Here is a 21833-nt window from a genome sequence, read left to right on the forward strand (position 1 = left end):
ACTTGACAGTATTTTCTCCATTTGTATTATTTGTTTTTCACATTAGTCTTCACTGATTCATTTCTGACAGTATCCAGAGTGATTGTTTGGACCTCAATTGCCATATTGGTCTGGTTTACACTTTGATCATCGTAGTCTTCATCATAGTTGGTATCTGAATATCTTTCATCATGCATGGTTGGGGGAGTCCAGTCCCCATCATCTTCTCCTTACTGCTCTGTATAGCTTGAATTGTCTCACATTAACATGTTGATGACTATTCAAAGTATTTTCTTTCTCTCTCTTCTTCCTCTACTCTTTTCTAAAATCTAAAATATATATAAATAACTACTCGATACACCATAAACATTATGGTTTTAGAATAAGCACTATTGTGAAAAAATATTAATAAATAATTTTGAAATGACATTTAATGATGATTATTGAGTAAACAAACGTTTGTGGCTGAATTGTGGCTGGTATGACATTGATTACTTTATAAAAATATGACATTAATGTTCAGGGATAAAGCACCTTAAATACCTGCAGTATCAAATATGATACATACATTTTAACAAAATTTAAATGTAATATAACAAAAACATTTCTAAGTAATTGTGCATTATTTCAAAACATAAAACATTACTTTAAAAAGTGAATAACAATGTATATATTATTTTTACTGTAAGTTGTCTAAAATTGGCAAATACTTTCCTGGAAAACGCATATGACCAATCTCATGCGAGACGACATTTTGAAAAGAGAGAAAAAAACGCTTTCTCTGCCTGCAGTGCAATGATAATCCAGTAGATGGCAGAATACAAGTCTCAAATTGTATACAATAGGTTTTTGGGTAAATATTGATCATGGTATAAAAGATAGAGACCACAGAAACTTATGTATCAATTATGATACAAATGGCGATAGTGAAACACTGGCATTGAAAATATTTAGATAGATGTGCACAAAAATGTCTTAACATTTGATTGATTTCTTTACTATTAAACAGAAACTATCATTTTGAACAATGTGTGAATGTCCCTTTCTTTGGACTTTTTCAAATTTACAGGCAATGTAAATTGTGTGTGTGTGTGTGTTTTTATGATGTAAAGCACTTAGAATTGCCTTGTTGTGAAATGTGCTATACAAATATACTTGATTGATCTCAAACAGTGGAAGCATAATATCTGGAATAAACAGAAAATACAGAAAATTTAATTATTGGGAAATTTATTTAAATCAAAAGGAAACAACATTAGCTTAATTTTGAACTAAACCCAACAAATAATGTAATTTTAGCCCAACTCTTATGGGTGTTAAAGTCCACATAAGAGAAAACCATAATTTTTTAAAACATAAGCTTAAGGACAACTATATTGACAAAATTACATCAGAGAAATCACCGAGTACAGAAACTAGAGAGGCACATTAAATAAAATATAGAAATCAATCATGTTAAAACTACAGAATAGAAAAAAAGACACAACTCTTATTGTTGAACATGGTATTAAAGTATCACTTTACCCAGAGCTTAGCAAAATCAAAACCCAACTGATGGAAAAAACTCCAGCAAAATAAGAGGAACTATTATTCTTTTTTGTAATCTTTAAACATTAGAAATCTGTTGATTGTGTGTCACTTTATTCTGATTTTTCCGTAAATATAAATTAGCATATTTGGAAGAAGAACATCACTGACATGCACAACGCAGTGTGACCTGAAAATCATACAGTCAAGGTACTGATGCTATTGCTAACTCACCAAATCAGAGAATTTTACCAACACCAAGACATTTATCTCAAAACAGTAATAATGAATATTTAAAATCCTTTAATTTTTCATACCTGCTTATGCTCAAGCTGGTGCCTATTTCTAACAGTGGGTGAGGCACTGGATACGACAACTTTTTCATCTCCAGTTTAAACATGAATGGTCGGCACTGTATCACCACATTACCCAAAAATATATCAAGGTGTCAGTCTCTTGAGAAAAAAAACCCTTTTCTAATGGATATGTGATTATACTTTATAATTTTGTCTCTTCTATAATTATTATTCATTTATTTGCAGTAACCTCTGGCAACAAAAACAATTAACTTAATAAAAGTAATGGAAAGGTGTCCACGTACTTAAAACTATCGGTAAAACATTTTTTGTTAGTTGTATTAAATTTGAACAATTTGTGTTTGTCCAGACAAGAATGAGCTACTTATTAGACAAACATTTCAACAATTTAGCAGATGAAATTATGCCTCAAACTATGAAACTCATTTGGCATTTTCACAAATGTTTGATCTGTGATAAAAAACAATCTGATTTAAATAATAAATGTTGACAAATTAATCCCCAGTTTGTGGAGAATATGGTGATGTTGTTGATTGTTTCAGTGCAAACCTTATCCACCAACCTAAAGAGAGATAAAGACAAAATATTACACAAAACAGAAAAAAGGCACATAGCAAATGTGATTTCTGTTAAGAAGTAAATAAGATTAACTACAGCATTTGATACTTTTAAATGCGAATATATTTTGTCCATTTTGGTCCATAATGTGTTCCAGTGAAGTTGACATTACTCATTTGCATATGTGAAGATATGCAGATGAGATATCTGCATATCTCATCTGCAGTAATCTGCAGTAATCTGCAGATGACATACATTTCTGTATGTCGTTCAATATGTTACCACACAAATCCATGCAAAAGATTTCATCTTAAAATTTAAGGAATTTCAAATGGAGTGTTTTTCAATTTGAAATTCTGAAAGCAACATTTTCGGAGATATAAAGAAAGACATCATATTATATTTTACGCTACTCTGATTAACCCTTGAAACAACTTACTGTGTGCATTGCTGCCTAAGTTTTGTTGCCTTTTGGAATCATTTCCTCTTCGACTTCCCGGTTATCAATTGCTGTAAAATGAAAAATAAAGTATAAGCCAAATTTTTGTTAAACAGTACATAAAAAAACATTAATAATAAATTCGCTGAATGCAATATGCTTTTTATATTTATAAAAATAGAGAAAATTATGAAGCGAGTTTTACTTACGAGTTGGAGGGCGCTTGGCTGCAGTAAAAAAAGAAAATATCTTTTTAGTTTGTTCATTTATATAACAAAAGAAGTACAAGTTGCTTGGTGTATCACTTCAAGCTTAAATGTACATTAAATATTCATATTATTACGATTCTTATACCAATGTCCAATTTTAATGTTCTTGTCAGATTTCCTTATACTGCTGCGGTCTGTATAATAACATGGATTTAGGATAAAATGGTAATAAAATAAAAACTCACGGCATAGTTTCTCACTGATCTTCTCTCTGAAAATGATTCCAACCACAATGGCAGCAACGGCAACAACAATCACTGCTGCAATGATGATTATAATGGTCCAATCCCCTGTGAAACAAACCACAAATTAAAACATCATTGGATGATACAAATATTTTTTCAATACTTATATATTTTATCCTACATATAGGATATAGACTGCTCTGCTGTTTTTAAAGACATTTACACCTATAATTACTCGGTAATTATTAAACTTTTTGTTTATTTTTTGTAGCAATTCTTTTTGATGAAACATCCTGAGTTCTAATGTTAGTTTTAAATCAATAACAGCTTCTCATAATTTATGGCTTTACTAACCAAGTGGACACTTAAAATGACACATATTTAATATAATAAACAATACAAATTTTTAAAAGCCCAAATTCTCTATAATAATTTGTACAGTCAATTAAATTACTTCAGTAATTATAGGTTGATGTATTGATTGGAATCCGACAACTTTGATGAAAGTCTTACTTTCATTGGTCAAGATTTTCTCCAGTTTGGTGACGATGTCTTCATTGACACCTGACAGCTGAAACACACATTCATACTTGTTCCAGTCTCCAGTTGGAACAGATGACAGATCCAGATCAACACTCATCTGGAATGACCCATCGTTGTTAGGGAGGATCTCTCCTTTGTCCACACCTTCATGAATCTCCTCTCCATCTTTCCTCCAGAACAGTTCAGCTTTGTTGGGGTAGAAACCTGTAGCGTGGCATCTGACTGGAGAGGAGGACGACTTCTGGAGGAAAGAAACTGAGGGTTTCTCTATAATGGGGAAAAAAATAAACAATTTAAGAGTTCAGGAATGTTACAGTTTTTGGTAAAAATTACATAAACACTTTCTCCTTCAGAGACTTATGTTAACACTTCAGTTCTACTTGTAGTACCAGTATGGTAAACTGTTTGGAAATAAAAAAAAATCCAGGCTTGTCTAGTCTTTTTAATTCATTGTTGAAAAATATGAGACAAATCATAAAGATGAAATATACAGAAACAAAAGCATAGTCCTCAAGAGAGATCCTGAATAACAAAGGTTGAACAAAATGAAAATGTGAGTCATTAGTTTTGACGAAACATAAAAAATACAAAAGTGCATTCTTTGTGCATTAATAGCTGATGTGATTGTACCTGTTCTCATGAGAGAAGTCTTTCCATAGTTCATATATGTATTTATCCAATCAGGACACTCCTGGTTGAGGTAGGTATCTGCCTGTGTAATCCAACCTCTGTCATTGTCCCACTTGTTTTTGGTGATGACAGCTTGAGGTGTTGGAGCGGTCCATTTCTTCGAGCTCAGGTCAAAGGCTACGAAGTCCTCTCCATCATACCCGAACTGCCAGAAACCTTTTTTCGCTTTAGTCTCCTCATCCCACTCACAGCCATACATAAATTGGAAAACATGAATACCTGGGGACATAAATTGGAACAGAAATTATTAAACCTCAAATATTTTTAACAATTACAATATAAAACAAAAGTAAAATTCAGTAACAAATGTTTTAATGGGACACAATGACTGCAGTAAGTCACTAAAGGCGGATTTCCTCTGGCACGTCTCACTTTAACTGGTTAATGAAGAGCGTCTCCATTACAGTCTGTTAAACTCAAGTAAACCCAGATATGTCATTTTGTCTTATAGAAATTCATTGCTGGCCTCAACATAATAATAAAGACTCATATCAGTTCAATATTTTGCACTACATATAAATATAATTACATCCTGGTACTTTATTTTCCCAAGTGTGGATCCAGGGTACAATATGTTAGTGTTCCCATTCTGCACTGGCCAGATTCACTGGTATTTCCACAGAGGACTTAATGCAACACTTACTTTTTCTCACAGACACTAAGAAAGGAAATGGACTGTGTTAGAGTTCAACTCTGGCAGGAGTGACTCGCTGTAAATCAATCACAAAGAAACTGTTATGTTCTTTGATTCAATGTTATTAAAAATCATGTTTTATTTAGTGTTTTTAGTCTCAATGCTGGTATTTTCTGAATAAATCTCAACCTGCTGGTGTGTGGAGAGGAGAACCAGCTGGTCCAGTTCCTCTCCCAGTCTGGATCAGGCTGAGTCCAGCAGCAGAACCTCAGTCTGTGGACTGAGGAGAACCTGAGAGGAACCAGAACATCTACTGGAGGAACCAGAGAGGCTGACAGGATAGAACCACTGATCTGGTCGGTTCTGGTTCTGTTTGGACCCAGAACTTCGTTTTTTAGGATTCCTTCCCTGTTTCTCATCACCGTTACTGTAAATGGAGACGATGTGAGGCATTCAGAAAAAACTTCCTCTGAAATTTTATTCAGTAAAGATTTAAAAATCCAAAACGTCTAAAATCTTAGAAAACTTAGAATATTTTACTATTTACAGTATTTCATCAGTTTAAATTAAATGAATGAAACATCAAACTTCCTCTGATGTTTCAGAGGCTGACAGGACAGAACCACTGATCTGATCGGTTCTGGTTCTGTTTGGACCCAGATGTTCCTTCCTCAGAGTTTCTTTCTTGTTTCTATTCTTATTGCTGTGGATGAAGACGCTGCGACGCCTTCAGCAAAAACTACCAAAGATTTTTTATTCACTAAATATTTAAACATTATAAACTGGAAAAACTTGGAAGATTTTTACTGTTTTCATCAGAGTTAAATTAAATGAAAGAAACATCAAATTGTCTCTGACGTTTCTCTGCTTTTTCTTCTCTATTTTATTTTTATTTTTCAAACAGCTGATCTGTTCTGTTCTGGTCGGATCCACATCTCCTTTCTCAGGTTCCTTCTCTGTTTCTCATTCATGTCTCTGTATGGAGACTCAGCAAAGTTTTCAGAAAAAAGTAACAAGATTTTTTAAAAAACATTTTTAAAAGATTTCAGTGTCTAAATGCTGAAACATTGTTAGTGTTTCCTGTTTTTTATCACAGTTAAAACTGAAGGGGAGACGTCCGGTTTGCCATGCGGACAGGGTGGACGTAGCAACGGACTGCTCCGGAAACATCCAGCCTTTTAACTAAATTCACCCCACAGAAAACTAATTCTTCCACCTATCAATACAAAAACATCTTGGCTAGTGTTTTTGATTATTTATCCACTAGTGATGGCCTGTAAGAGCGCGAAAGGAAGTAAGAAGGAGGACGCTAGCTTAACGCTAGAGGCTATCACCGCTCTTCTTCAGCAGCACGGTGAGGATCTGAAATCTGAGTTCAAATCTTCTGCCAACAAGCTGAGCTCCAAGCTGGACCAGGTTCTTCAGGTCCTGGAGGAACCGGCAGAGCGAGTTTCCTCCTTAGAGCTCGCAACAGAAGATCTGGGCCAGCGAGCGGCCAGCCTCAGAGACTCATGCTGCTCTCCGTGAAGACAACGCTAAGCTAAAAGATAAAGTGACCTGGAGAGCCGCAGCAGACGGCAGAACATCCTCATCCTCTGTCTGCCCGAAGACACTGAAAGTGGGCCGACTGCCCCCTACTCACTTTTTCTCCAACCTTCTCTGCGAGTTATTTGGGAAAGAGGAGCTCCGTCTCCACCAGAGCTCGATAGAGAGCACCGCTCTCTGGCAGCTAAACGGCCCGCAGGACGTCCACCTCGCCCGGTGATCCTTCGCCTGCACCGATACCTGACCACAGACCTCATCATAGGGAAGCCAGGAAGAGAGGAAAGCTCGACTACAAAGGTGCGTCTCTTCGTATTGTGGAGGACTACAGCCCAGACGTCCTGGCCCAACCTGCAGAGCATCAGGACATCATGGCGGAGCTCTACAAGCGGGGCTTGAAGCCGGCTCTTCTCTTCCCAGCCCGTCTTCGCATTACTAAATCCAGCGGTGCCAAAGATTTCTAGGTTCGGTGGAGGAGGATCAACATTTCATCAAGAGGCTCCAGAACCACAGGAAGACCAATAAAGCAGCAACTTTCTACCGAGGGCAGAAACACACCGGCTGCTTTTCCTCAGGGCGCAGTAGGTGCTGTAAATATAGACTTTTGTTATATTACCTTATTTAAAATGGACTTATTCTGTCCATCCTTTTGGTTGGTATTGGACTTTATGAATGGAAGGGCAGCTCTAATAATACCTGTTTGTTCTGTCCCAACAGTGTCTGGAGCCTCTTTCCATGCTATTTCTTGTGGTTGCTTTAATTTTTATTGCATTACTATTTTGCTACGATGTTCATGACGGCCAGTAAACTATGTCTCCAAAATCTATATCCATGTGGGGGGTCTACACCTACTCCATGCCCACTAGGGGCAGTGGTTAGTTTGCTATAGGCAGTTCTGTTTTTTCTTATTCTGAGGTTGTTGGTTACTGGAAGATTGGATCTCTGAGAAAGTTAATTTTGAAGAGCTTGCTGCCACATTGTTGTTTTTTGTTTGGCAGCTGTTTATGTTTGTGGGGGTTAAAGGTGAGGCTAAGGTCACAGCCTGGGGTCTCGCAGGGTTCTGTAACTTTTCTTCACCTCTTTTGTTTCAATCTCTGCCTGCTATACTGCTATCGTACTTATCAAAGTAGGGAAACACGCAAACTCTGAAATCATGAGTCAGCATTTAAATTGTTTAAGTTGGAAAGTCAAAGGTTTAAACCAGCCAGTGAAGAGAAGGAAGGTTTTCTCCCATATTAAACGATTTAATACAGATGTGGCGTTTCTGCAGGAGACTCACATCAGGAGCTTGGACGGGAGTCGTCTCCTGGCATGGACAATGTTTTCACTCCCATTTTCAGGTTAAGGCACGAGGGTCTCTATGCTGATCAGCCAGAATACTCCGTCTGAGGCCGATAATGTGGTGGCTGATAAACACGGCAGATTTATTATAGTAAGTGGGAAACTGCACGGCGCTCTGGTCGCCCTGGTCAATGTTTACGCTCCTAATACAGATGATGAGAATTTTTTTTAACAACTATTTTCTTTCCTACCTGACCTCAATAAATACTCACTGGTCCTAGTGGTGATTTCAACTGTTGGCTGGACCCAGCTTTGGACCGCTCATCCCTTAAAAGTAACGTCATAAGCAAGTCTGCATCAGTCATCCAAACCTTTCTATCTGAGTACGGGCTGGGTGATGTGTGGCGTACTTTAAATCCTGACAAGACGGAGTACTCATACTTCTCACATGTACACAAAACTTATTCAAGAATTGATTATTTTATTACAGATTCTAAATGGCTGCAGCAGATACGTTCCTGTGACTATCAAAGCATCGTTATCTCAGCCCCACTCACTCTGTCCCTTCCTCACCTCCCTCTAAGAACTGGACCATGGCGTTTCAATTCAACCTGCTGTCTGATAAAAACTTTCTAAAGTTTATTCAGGATGAGATATGTTTCTTTTTTGCTACTAACTCCTTCCACGAGACCTCCAGCCTTGTGGTATGGGATGCTTTTAAGGCCTAAATTAGAGGCCAGATTATTGCCTACTCAGCCAAAATTAAAAAACAGGCCACCTATGAACAGAAGAACCTAATTCAACAAATCAAAGAGGTTGATGTAAAATATGCTCTGAATCAGTGTCCTGAACTGTTCAAAAGACGTGTTGAACTTAAAACAAGGCTTGACTTATTGACAACACACTCAGCCGAACGCCTGCTTTTACACAACAAATCCAAATTTTATGTGCATGGCGACAAACCCGATAAACTATTAGCAACCGTGCTCAAGGGCTCTAGGGCAAGGCGAACTATTTCTAGAATTCGAAAACAAGATGGCAGTATGGTCACAGATCACAGTCAAATTAATGATGCGTTCAGGGACTTTTATGAGGAGCTCTACAGCTCACAATCACAAACCAATTCTAACATGACTGTTGATTTCCTAGCTAAACTTCACATCCCTGTAATTTCACCAGAACTTAAGAACAAGTTAGATGAACCCAGTCTGAGTCTCCATAGCAACAGCCTCAATGCAGTCTGGCTAATGCCCAGGACCGGATCGTCTCCCCTCAGTATCTTTCCAACAATTCTCAGACTTACTCTCTGTGCAGCTCAGCTTCACCCTTACTGATTGTTTTAAACACGGATCCCTTCCTCAATCATTTTACCAAGCTTGTATCACACTTATTTATAAAAAGGGCAAAGATCCAGTGGAATGCAGCTCATACAGACGTTTCTCTCTCCTAAATACAGATGTCAAAATCTTAGCCAAAATTCTTGCCTGTAGACTTGAAACTGTTTTACCATCTTTGGTCAAAAGACCAAACAGGCTTCATTAAAGGTCGGCACTCATATTTTAATGTTAGAAGGCTGTTTAATATCATTTATTCCAGCGCCACAGATTCGGCTTTGGACGCTGAAAAAACCTTTTACCGGGTTGAGTTTGACCATCTTTTCGTGGTCCTTAGTAGATTTGGCTTTGGAGGAAACTTCATTTCATGGATTAAACTATTATACCAACAACCGTCTGCCACGATTCGTACCAATTTTCAGACCTCAAAACCTTTTAAATTACAAAGAGACACCAGTCAGGGCTGTCCTCTGAGTCCCTGCTTTTTGATCTGGCCATAGAGCCCCTCGCCATTAAAACCAGTAAAGAGATATCTGGCATTTGGAGGAATGACATGGAACATAAAGTGTCGCTTTATGCAGGTGACCTTTTACTTTTTATTTCCAAACCATCAACCTCACTGCCTTTTGCTCTCGATATATTTAGCCAATTTGGTCAGATTTCTGGATATAAGCTGAACTTCACCAAAAGTGAGATTTTCCCCAGAGGCAATAAAGCTAATATGTCAGCAGTGAGGTTAGCAAAGCGTTACTTTGTAATAGTAATAGTTACTGACGTCGGACCACTTTTTTCAGTAAGGAGTAATTTAACGCGTTGCTATTTCAAATCCAGTAGTCAGACTACAGTTACTTATCGAAATCACTTTGGTTACTATCTTCTTTAGGAATTTAAATTTATTTCCTCTACGCGTTTCGCCGAGTGACCGACGTCTCGCTGCGACAGTATCAGCAGCTACAGAAATGTAAACGAGGAGGGAGATGCGCATTTTGTTGGTGGAAAAACAGGAACTATTTTGAGTTTCTGTCGCCAAGTCCGATTATTATAAGCGGCTTTGTTTTTTTTGTTTTTTTTAAAGTCGCTTGCAAGATTAATGAGTGGCAGGTTGAGCCTTTTTGGGCTCGTTTCTGAACGTGAAGTTGCTCATTTGGGCTTGGAAATAAGCAGAGACTCATAAGAAATCCCAGAATTTGTCCGTCATTAAAGGAGTTTTAGTCAGACTCTCCCTGTCCATCATTTCCCAGATGATCCGTCCTGCTGTGTCTTTGTTAATGTCAAGTTTATATATTACTTGTGAATTTCGTCGAGCTATCCAGAAAACTGCAAACATCGAGACTAATATGAAGAGCGCAATAAACATGAAAACAGCCACGAATGAACAAGTCCGTAAAGTTGTGCAACTAAACGCCATTATAATTATTAATGTTAAGATAAGTGTCACAAATCTGTGCAGCAGCCGTCTGAGTTGTGGAGCCGCAGGAGGAGCTCTGACCTCTGACACCAAACCCAGAACCTGGAGGCTTTAAAATCCTTCTTAGAGTTTTCCAGACAATAGTGGACCAAACAAAAACACACAAATTACTAACGTTTTTTTGTACTGTTGTAACCATTAAACAATCTCCCCTTCAGTTCAACCATATAAGTGGAAACACACTGTTAATGTTACTATTATAAAATAACTTGCAATTAAGTTTTGGCAAAGATCAATGTAATTTTCACAGGAGGGGAAGCGTTGTTGTTAGCAGCTGCTGAAAGTAACTAATAAAGTTACTTTTAATGTAACTCAGTTACTTTCCAAATCAAGTAATCAGTAATCTAACTAAGTTATTTTTTCAAGGAGTAATCAGTAATCTGATTAAAGTTACTTTTCCAAACTATGCCATCACTGTGTGTCAGATTTAGCTAATCTGCTGGTCAGAATTGAAAGACAAAGATTCTCATTCCTTGGTATCACAGTGATAAAAACATAAAAACCTGTTCAAAGAGAATCTGATTCAACTGTTGAACCAAGTGAAGAAAAACCTCACAAAGTGGACGAACTTTTCCACGTTTCATCTCAATTAAAATGAATATACTGCCCACATTTTTGTACCTCTTTCAGGCATTACCTATTTTTATTCCTAATACTTTTTTTAATGAGCTAGACTCGGCTCTTTCGTCTTTTATTTGGCAGGGTAAACGCCCAAGGCTTAATAAATTACAACTCCAAAAACCTAAACAGCAGGGGGCCGTTTGCCTCCCCCAGTTTCCGGTTTTATTATTGGGCCGCCAACCTTAGATGATTAGTGTTTTGGTATTTTTACTATAACCTGGGCGGCTGTCCTGACTGGGTGGCTATGGAGCTACGCAGTGGTAACAATCCATCCATCCTCTCTGTTCCCCACTTTCACTCTCTTCAGCTAACGCTATTTTAAACCCTGTAGTGAAACACTCGCTGAAAATATGGGGCCAGTTTAGGAAATACTTTAAACTTCATGATTTTTCCCTCTTAAGTCCAATTTTTTCAAACCGTCTGTTCAGGATGGGTCTTCCTAGAGCGGCACTGAAGGGGGCTTATTTATTTTAAGGACCTTTTCATAGAGAAGAATTTGGCGTCCTTTGAGGAACTTAGTAATAAATATGGTTTACCTAAATCCCATTTTTTTTTATATTTGCAAACCAGAAACTTTATTCAGTCTCACTTCTCAGGCTCAGTCTCTCCGCCAGAGCACACACTGTTGGAAACCGTCCTATTATTGAACCCGACTCGTAAAGGGCTGGTTTCATGGCTTTATAATAAAATGTTAACGATGAAAGAAACCTCCTCACCTGAACTTTAAACTTCATGGGAAGAAGACTTGAATATGATTATACTGGATGAGACGTGGGACTCTGTACTTAAACTGGTGAATACAACATCTCTGTGCGCCATTGTCTCATTCAGTTCAAAGTAGTACATAGAGCCCATCTCTCCAAAAGCAAACTATCTGGTTTCTATCCCGAGGTCACCCCATACTGCGACAAATGCAAAACTGCCATAGCCACACTGGTTCATATGTACTGGTCCTGTACTGGTCCGCTCTTGGTCAGTTATGGACAGATGTTTTCCGTACGATGTCCGGGTTGGCCGGAGTGGCGGTAACACCTGTCCTCTCTTGGCTCTCTTTGGTTTCAGTGGTGAGGGGTTGAATTTACCAGCCTCTAAATGACAGGCGGTGGCGTTTTGCTGACCGATAACGAGGCGCCCAGTTCTGACCAGGTGAAGGTGCTGCTCCTCCAACTCACAAGCAGTGGCTCTGTGACCTTATGTGTGTTTGAAACTGGGAAGAATTAGATGCTCTCTTCAACACTCAACTGGTAAATTTGAAAAAACATGGGGGCCTTTCTTGACTCATTTCAAAACATGCAATAATGCTCCAGATTAATTAAGTTAATTAATTTTATTAAAATGTGTTTGATTCCTGTCAGAGATAGGAATGTAGTGCGTGGACCTACTGGGCCGTGACCTGGGTGGGATAAATGGGATTACTTTGTAGGGATTTTTTTTGTGTGTATTATTTTATGTCTGTGTTGGATAAACACTTCTTTGTGTTCACAAACTGTATGTATTAAAGGAAAAAACTCAATAAAAAGACAGTGATAAAAAAAACTGAAGGAAACTTCAAACCTTCTCAGATTTTCTCTGCTGCACATCATCAAACTACAGCATCAGATTCTGAATATTTATTATTTCATGTTAGAGTGAAACGATGTGTTTTCCTAGAACTAAAATATATAGAACAAAATAGACTTGATACATTCTTTTATATCAAGACTGTATTTTCTTGTACAGCTGTTGTAAACTAATATTTTAGTAATCGAGTAATTAAATAAAACATTGGTAAATCTAACATAGCAGTATTACTATCACATGTCAACATCAGTCCAATTTTTCATATTTGAGCTTCCCTAACAATAACTTTTCTGTAGTTTAGAAAATTAACTCGTAACAATAAAAGCTCACTTTCCAAGTTAACCTGAAGAAAAGTTATACAAGAATCTGAAATTATATTAAATTCAATAATAAAGGCCACAAATACGCTATTAAAAAATGTCTATGCTCCAGCTTTTTGTCTATGTTTTGATCTCCAGTCAGTTTAATAGATGAATAATAGATCCGCTCACCTGTATAAAAACACCTGCAGCGCTCTGAACCGCCACCAGGCAGCAGCTCAGGGAGGAGAAAAGCTGCTGTACTGCAGGCATTGCTGCTCACATTAAGAACAGCAGAACTTTTTCCTGAAGGGAAACTTTCTGATGTCTGAAGGTTTTCAGGAAATCAAATAAATATCAGATTTTAGGTTTTATTTGGATCATTAATGGATTTATCTGATCATTGTTTTAATCTTCTAACCAAATATTTAAACACTTCAGGAAGTTTTATTAATTAGAGTAAAGATTATATTTCTATCTGATGTCATGTTAACTATAAATAGATATTTAATGATCAATAATTCACCATTAATCAGATAATTGATATTCCTGACAGCCATCAGTCATTTTAATCTTATTTAATCTACCGTATTTTCCGCACTATAAGGCGCACCTAGAAACCTTCAATTTTCTCAAAAGCCAACAGTGCGCCTTATAATCCGGTGCGCCTTATATATGGACCAATATTGAGCCACAACAGGTCTCACAACTACGGTAAGCAGCCGCCGACTTCATTTTCCCCCGTAGAAGAAGAAGTGCGCGGTGCAGGCTGGGGTTTCTGTAAAGACCCCAAAATGTCTCCTATTAAGAGACATGCTTACGACGCAGAGTTTAAGCTCAAGGCGATCAGTGATGCAGTAGAAAACGGGAACAGAGCAGCAGCGAGAGAATTTAACATGAACGAATCAATGGTGCGGAAGTGGATCTATATTGTGATTGCACTAACGTTTGATTTACCGTAACAGTATCAGACTGTTTTTTAAGTGTTTATTGAATCGAGGAAAAGTTCCCCTCCACTATGTTATACCTTGCTGTTGTTAAAAGATAAACTGTGTCACGAAAATACCACGTCACTGACTTTACCTCATGAAAAATAATAAAACAGCTGTTTATTCATTTTGGAAGTGAACGGAGTTTTCAGAACGCTGGTTTGTAATCTATTAATAAAGTTTGACTGATCTATCTGACTATTTTGTTGACATTCCCTTTATCGCAGTTCCATCTAATGGATGCATAACGTAACCCCAGCCTCTACTGTAGCGTCTATTCTATGCGCCTTATAATGCGGTGCGCCTTATATATGAAAAAAGTTTTAAAATAGGCCATTCATTGAAGGTGCGCCTTATAATGCGGAAAATACGGTATTTTACAACCACACACATCAGAAAGATGATTAATAAGTAGTCTTTATTATTTTTTATTTTTCTACATGTAGAATCTTAAACTTGTCGTGTGCATTACTTCCCATTCCCCTTAGTGAACTCTTTGGTGGTCTTTACTAAATTTGCACATGTGAAAACTCATGTTTATGCTCATCCTTTCCAAAAACAAGTGCAGCTCAGTCAGAATGAACAGAAATCATCTCCAAACATACATTTTCAAGTCTTGCCTCGTGGACTTTGACTAGGCTTAGACATGTTTTGATCATTGAAGCTCTGGTTTGTATGTTTTGGGCCGTCGTGCTGCTAAACGATGAATTTTTGCCTCAGTTTCAAGTTTTTTTTTTGCAGCTTCTGACAAGTTTTTCTTATCAGAAAACTCCACATTCTTTACCCAGCCCTGGAAGAAACGTGATGCTGTCAAGTAAAATAAAATAAATAAATCATAGATCACATAAAATCCTTATAAATTATAACATATAGTATGTTATATGTTAGGGTTAGGGTTAGGGTAGGGTTAGGGTAAGGGTTAGGGGTAGGGTTAGGGTTAGGGTCTTGCTGTTGTTAAAAGATAAACTGTGTCACGAAAATACCACGTCACTTACTTTACCTCATGGAAAATAATAAAACAGCTGTTTATTCATTTTGGGAATGAACGGAGTTTTCAGAACGCTGGTTTGTAATCTATTAATAAAGTTTGTCTGATCTATCTGACTATTTTGTTGACATTCCCTTTATCGCAGCTCCATCTAATGGATGCATAACGTAACCCCAGCCTCTACTGTAGCGTCTATTCTATGCGCCTTATAATGCGGTGCGCCTTATATATGAAAAAAGTTTTAAAATAGGCCGTTCATTGAAGGTGCGCCTTATAATGCGGAAAATATGGTAATCTGTAGTTTTATTTTTTATTTATGGACCAAACAAACTGGGTTCTGTTCAGTAAAGTTCTGCTTTTTAGGATTCCTTCCCTGTTTCTCATTACTGTTACTGTAAATGGAGGCGATGTGAGGCATTCAGAAAAAACTTCCTCTGAAATTTTATTCAGTAAAGATTTAAAAATCCAAAACTGTCTAAAATCTTAGAAAACTTAGAATATTTTACTATTTACAGTATTTCATCAGTTTAAATTAAATGAATGAAAAATCAAACTTCCTCTGATGTTTCAGAGACTGACAGGACAGAACCACTGAACTGATCGGTTCTGGTTCTGTTTGGACCCAGATGTTCCTTCCTCAGAGTTTCTTTCTTGTTTCTATTCTTATTGCTGTGGATGAAGACGCTTCAGCAAAAACTACCTCAGATTTTTTATTCAGTAAATATTTAAACAAACTAAAGCTGGAAAAACTTGGAAGATTTTTACTGTTTTCATCAAAGTTTAAATTAAATGAAAGAAACATCAAATTTTCTCTGAAGTTTCTCTGCTTTTTCTTCTGTATTTTATTTTTATTTTTCAAACCACTGATCTGTTCTGTTCTGGTCGGATCCACATCTCCTTTCTCAGGTTCCTTCTCTGTTTCTCATTCATGTCTCTGTATGGAGACTCAGCAAAGTTTTCAGAAAAAAATAACATGATTTAAAAAAAAAAAAAATTTTTAAAAGATTTCAGTGTCTAAATGCTGAAACATTGTTAGTGTTTCCTGTTTTTTATCACAGTTAAAACTGAAGGAAACTTCAAACCTTCTCAGATTTTCTCTGCTGCACATCATCAAACTACAGCATCAGATTCTGAATATTTATTATTTCATGTTAGAGTGAAACGATTTGTTTTCCTAGAACTAAAATCTATAGAACAAAATAGACTTAATACATTCTTTTATATCATGACTGTATTTTCTTGTTGGGCTTTTTGTAAACTAATATTTTAGTAATCGAGTAATTTATCGATTATTCTTACGAGTAATCAGATTAAAAAAAAGATAAAATAAAACATTGGTAAATCTAACATAGCAGTATTACTACCGGATATCAACATCAGTCCAATTTTTCACAGTTGAGCTTCCCTAACAATAACTTTTCTGTATATTTATATTTAATTCAATAATAAAGGCTCACAAATATAAAAAATGTTTATGCTCCAGCTTTTCGTTTATGTTTTCATCTCCAGTCAGTTTAATAGATGAACTCTCACTTTGCCCAGACATTTATAGATTTTGTGTTCATGTTAGTGATGTTACTTGACTCCTTCGTTCGTCACACAGAAACATCTACCAGCTACGTGGCGCCACCATGAGCTCCGCCTCCCGTTTGTTGAGACCAGGATGATATGAAATAAATTTTCCGGTTCGTCCATAAAGCTACACTTACGTTAATTATCTAATGCTCAGCCGCCTACAGTGTTCAGTCTATCAGCTCACCTGTATAAAAACACCTGCAGCGCTCTGAACCGCCACCAGGCAGCAGCTCCAGGAGGAGAAAAGCTGCCGTACTCCAGGCATCACGCCAGTCATTTTAAGGATGTTTATTGGTCCCCCGAAAAACGACAAAGATCCAGATATTATCATCAATCAATAAAATCCTCGCAGGCCAAACCTGAAAACTGGACGTTATGCTGCTAACACTTAGCTTTCGTCAACAACTCAGGCAGAAGTGAGAGAGCTGTGCAGCGCAAGTAACGACCCGACAGGAACACGGTGCATTAAATAATAAAATATAACTTAACGAAGCTTCGAGGCAGATAAATTTTCCTCCAGGAATTTTAATAATCGAGGTACTCGAATCACTAGAGGAATCGTTTCAGCCATATTTTCTAGTTACTTCCTTTATGTATAAAACTCATGAAGTTGTTTTGACCATAAACATTTTAAAGTTTTAGGAAAAAAAGGCTCAACAACTTTTCCAGAGAAAGATGGAGAATTTAAACTGGGTTCAGGTTCTTAGAAATGTTTTACAAATGACTTTAATAACTTCCCAGACATTTTGTCTGAAAATGTTTCATCATGCAGCGTAACCAGCTTCCCTCAGCATTGGGGCAAAAGCCCCCAGTAACCATCAATCCTAGAATCGCCCCTGAGAAAAGAGCCGGTTTAGTTTTTCAGAGTATTTGCACTATTTTAAACCTGATTAACACAGAAGAACTTTATCCACGATAAATACAATTAAACAGCTTTGCTGAAAATATAGAACATAATGTTGAGAAAAGTGGCAGCAACTTTTCATTACCAATAACTTCTGTAACAATAATATTAACTATTGTTGTTGTTTTAAAATTTCTCAGTTTGGATCTTCTAAATAATTTATTGTACTTGTTTTGTTAATTAATGTAAGTTAATATCTTGGTAAAATGACATAAGTGATTATATTAGTTAGCAAAATAAATGTTACATCAATCAAAGTTAGTTTAATTTTAATTCATATCATCAAAAAGTCTCTACAGATCAGTTTTTTGTGCGTGTGTGTGTGGTGTGTGTGTGTGTGTGGTGTGTGTGTGTGTGTCCTACTTCCCATAAGCAACAATAAAAATGATCAATAAACGGTGAAATCAACACAAACCTCCAGTTTGGTTGAAGCGCTGCTTCGCAGTTTCAATGTTGGCTTTGAAGCTCTGCTGGGTTCCCTGAAGGTTTCCAGTCTGTCTCTCCCAGTACTGCTGATCCATGTTGTCCCTCATCCAGTCCTGTTTTGGCACGTCTTTCCGTATGTTGCTGTCATAGTAATCTATCTGAACATCATCAACCAACCCAACAGCCACAAACTCTGGGAAGTTTGGGACTTGAGAGGATCCAGTGTAGATATACTTCAGAGAGTGGGAAACTGAAAAAAGACAATGTGGTTTAAGAATTTACAAATCAATAAAATAATTAAATATTTTCTACAACTTAAACAAATCAAACAGCAACTTTATCAATTATAATAATAACATTCAATCTTAACATTTAAAAAGATTCAAAAAGTTTTTTATTACTTTGATGATTTTTTGGGGCTGTATTTACTAAACACAAACATTTTATTGGTCATATATTTATTATATTCAGTTTTATGTAATAAAACTATTTCTTTTCCATTTTAAATATTTAGCTTTGCGTTTATTTATTATAATTATAGACCTACATAAATGATAAAAATATACTTAATTTACCATATATCAATATGTTGCATATAAATGTGACACTAAATTGTTCTACTGTTTAATTACAGTTTGAATTTTAAAAACATATCAATTTCCCACCGGTTTCTTTCATTATTATTTTTGAAGCTGGTATTTCATCTAATATTTATCCAAATTAACGTCACATTCAACTTGGATTTTATTAAATATGTTTTATGGTGAAAAGTGAGCTGATGTTGAAACAGAAAGAAAATCTTTGTCACTGTTGACATAAATAAGCAAATAAATAAAAATTGTTCGCAGGAGGTCCAATGTTCCTAAGTTAAACAAAATAATGTACCTGTGATCAAATCTCATATTTCTTTGTTTCAGTGTTTTATGTTTTTTGCTCCACATTAACATATTTCCTACTTTCCTGCATCGTTTTGCAAAAAATGTTCGGTTTACTAAATAGTAAGTGACGTAAAGAGAAAACAGTTCAACTTTTTTAATATAATTTTTTCCAAATCAACTGCCTAAATGTTAAATATGTGTTTGGGACATTTTTTAACCTTACCTAATAGTTTGGTTATTAAGCTACACATTAAACCAGAAGTTTACTAGATTTGTAAATTATCACATATATAATAATTTATAAATATTCTTCTAACTTACCAGCTTCAGTGCTGTAGATTCCCAGGAGAAGCAAAAACACAAAACTCAGCATTTTGTCCATCGTCCAGCTCTGTTCTCCACATTTACCTACTGAGCTTCATATCACAGATCATTTCTCTCATCTAGGATCTAAAAGGGGCGTCAACATGAATCTGAACCAATGACAACATTTTCTGTCTGGTGACGTCACCTAAATCCAGGTTAAATGTCACTGTAGGGGTTGTCATCGAAAATGAAACTATTTCTGGTTTTATATCAGGTGATGACGTCAGACACTGACGCGTTTTGATGGTTTTCAGAACCATAGAGATTTTCAGTCTCTGCTGATATTTGAGGATTTTACTGCCATTTATTTCTAACACTGATAAAACTTTCAGTTGTATTTTAGTCTCAATTTCCTGGTAAAACAAGAAAGAATGATTTCTAGTTTTATTTGCCAATTTAGAATAATTTAATTATCATACCTCCAGCTTTAATATTTGGCCCTATTAAATACTGAATGATTATCACTGTCATATCGCTGCTTAACCGCGTTCATTTCTGAGCACAGTGAGTTTCTGTGGTGCAGTGCGCCCTCTAGTGGTTTGAGCTTCACACAGGGAGATTCTTCTAACAATGTTCTAAGTTTTTGTTTTTCTTCGTTTTTAGAGTTTAAACTCAAAAATACAAGCAGATACACGAGTTTATCAATAAAAGCGTTTCAGAAAAACAGAGGTTTAGTCTTACAACATAAATATTTGAATATTAATTTGGTTTCTGAAAACTGAATGAAGGAAACTTTTCCCAATGAAAAATGATTTGGCTTCAGTTACTGTAACTGACATTATAAGTTTTTTTTATCATTTAATTTTTATTCATCCACAAACCTTACATTTCACAGTAAAATGTGCACAATATGAATTAAAGTCATTCACTTCAGTGTATTTATTTATACATCCAGATGAGCAAATAAAACAAAACAGCAAAAATATAAATATATGTCTAAGTACATATTAAATACATAACATATTAATTATGTCTCATTAAGCTGTAACTGATTTAATGAGCCATTTGTAATTTCTTTGTATTGGCTATGTATATTTAGACTTGCATGGCTTAATCTTTGAAATAATCATTATGCAACTTTATTACAAAGTAATAATGTTTTTGATTCTTATAATCGGTTTACATAAAATTGTTTTTCTGATTTATGATTCACATAAAATTGTGTCTAAATGACTTTGTGAGCAGATCAAACTAAATCTGATAGATGCTGGAAAATCCTTTAATAAAATAATGGAGAAGCAAAATGTGAGATTTTTATCGAGTTGCAGTTATTCAAATATGATGACATTTTATTAAAAATATACTAAACACAGATAATGTTCCATATTGTTGAAATGCAAACATTTCCTCCAGTTTTTTCATAACACAAGAGGGACATGTTGGAGAACAACTAAACATAAAAGTGGTACCATTTTTTCTGTATCTTGGGACGTTTGGGGCCCAATAGAAAACATCCAAGTTGTCAGTGTGAAAATGATCAACGTGAGTCCAAGTCCGAGTCATTTTCTGAAAAAGTGGTAAATAATTTACAGTCATTCTTTAAAACATTTAGCTTTCATATTTTTTCTCACTATGTGTATTACTCATAAATTGAATTATTACTTTGAGAGGCGGGTTTTTTGCTTTGTAGACATTATTATTACCATGGAAACCTGTGAGGATGTATTTATGTGTGTATATCTGTGTTAACTTTTTTCAAACTGCTTGAATGACTGATTTTATTGTAAAACATCTTTGAGAACAATTTGAGGATTGAAAAGCCTGATATAATTTCATCATTTCATTAACCAGGATTATGAAATCCATGCAGATGCTCTACAGTGTAGAATCAGCTTAATGCTGGGTGACCTATTGGTGACCCCTGAGGGTTAGTGTCAGGATAGGAAGAAAAGAAGGAGGTACCACTCTGACAGAATATAAGGACAGGATTCTCAAATCCATTCTAGCCAAACCTGGTGATGTTTCTCTGCTGTAACTTCACTTTGGCTGATTTAAAGCTTCTGCTTTATAATTTCTGTGTCCAGAGGATTTTTGAATCAATTTTGGGAGGTGGATTTACCATTGAATACCAAATATGGTGGAAAATTTTAAGGTTACTATGATTATGAGTAAATCAATGCACAACAGTGTTAAGATTCCTGTGTAATGTTCATATTCAGAGAACTCTGTATTACAATAAAGTTATTCAATTATTTCTTGTTTACTCCCTCATGACGTCCTTGAATATTTAATTTTCCTTCTGAAAGAAGAAACATGTACCTATAATCTGTTTAGTAACTAAGCAGATTGTCACATTATGTGAACTGAATGAAACTTTTCCTATAAAACTGAGCTGTTCTGTTTTAGGCTCTTTTTCAGTGAACAGAGTCTTCAAATGCTGTAAAGCCTTCAAATAAATACTGATTAAGAATATTTATTATTTCTCTAGTTCTCTGGTTTTTGAAAGTTTTCCCTCACTCTT

The 21833-nt window shown here is 36.0% G+C and overlaps 1 protein-coding gene across 1 annotated transcript; it reads right to left on the reverse strand.

Moving 5' to 3' along the window:
* Positions 1-1192: 1192 nt before the first annotated feature.
* Positions 1193-19436, reverse strand: LOC102219761 (H-2 class I histocompatibility antigen, Q9 alpha chain-like). The gene is made up of 8 exons (XM_023344393.1): positions 19328-19436; positions 18118-18378; positions 4448-4726; positions 3788-4084; positions 3275-3379; positions 3030-3047; positions 2821-2891; positions 1193-2385 (listed from the first exon to the last, which is right to left on the reverse strand). Exons 1-7 carry the CDS (start codon positions 19386-19388, stop codon positions 2836-2838), a joined length of 1077 nt encoding a protein of 358 aa, XP_023200161.1. The 5' UTR covers positions 19389-19436; the 3' UTR covers positions 1193-2385; positions 2821-2835.
* Between the last annotated feature and the right edge of the window lie 2397 nt (positions 19437-21833).

This window comes from Xiphophorus maculatus, chromosome 13 (genome assembly GCF_002775205.1).
Source record: "Xiphophorus maculatus strain JP 163 A chromosome 13, X_maculatus-5.0-male, whole genome shotgun sequence".
NCBI lineage: Eukaryota > Metazoa > Chordata > Actinopteri > Cyprinodontiformes > Poeciliidae > Xiphophorus > Xiphophorus maculatus.

Excerpts from the sequence above, each read along its gene's own strand:
- LOC102219761 (XM_023344393.1), bottom strand. The coding sequence starts at position 19,388 with ATGGACAAAATGCTGAGTTTTGTGTTTTTGCTTCTCCTGGGAATCTAC. Across the intron at positions 18,379-19,327 it reads AATCTACAGCACTGAAGCTG|TTTCCCACTCTCTGAAGTAT; the intron begins GTAAGTTAGAAG and ends GTCTTTTTTCAG. Across the intron at positions 4,085-4,447 it reads GACTTCTCTCATGAGAACAG|AGAAACCCTCAGTTTCTTTC; the intron begins GTACAATCACAT and ends TCCCCATTATAG.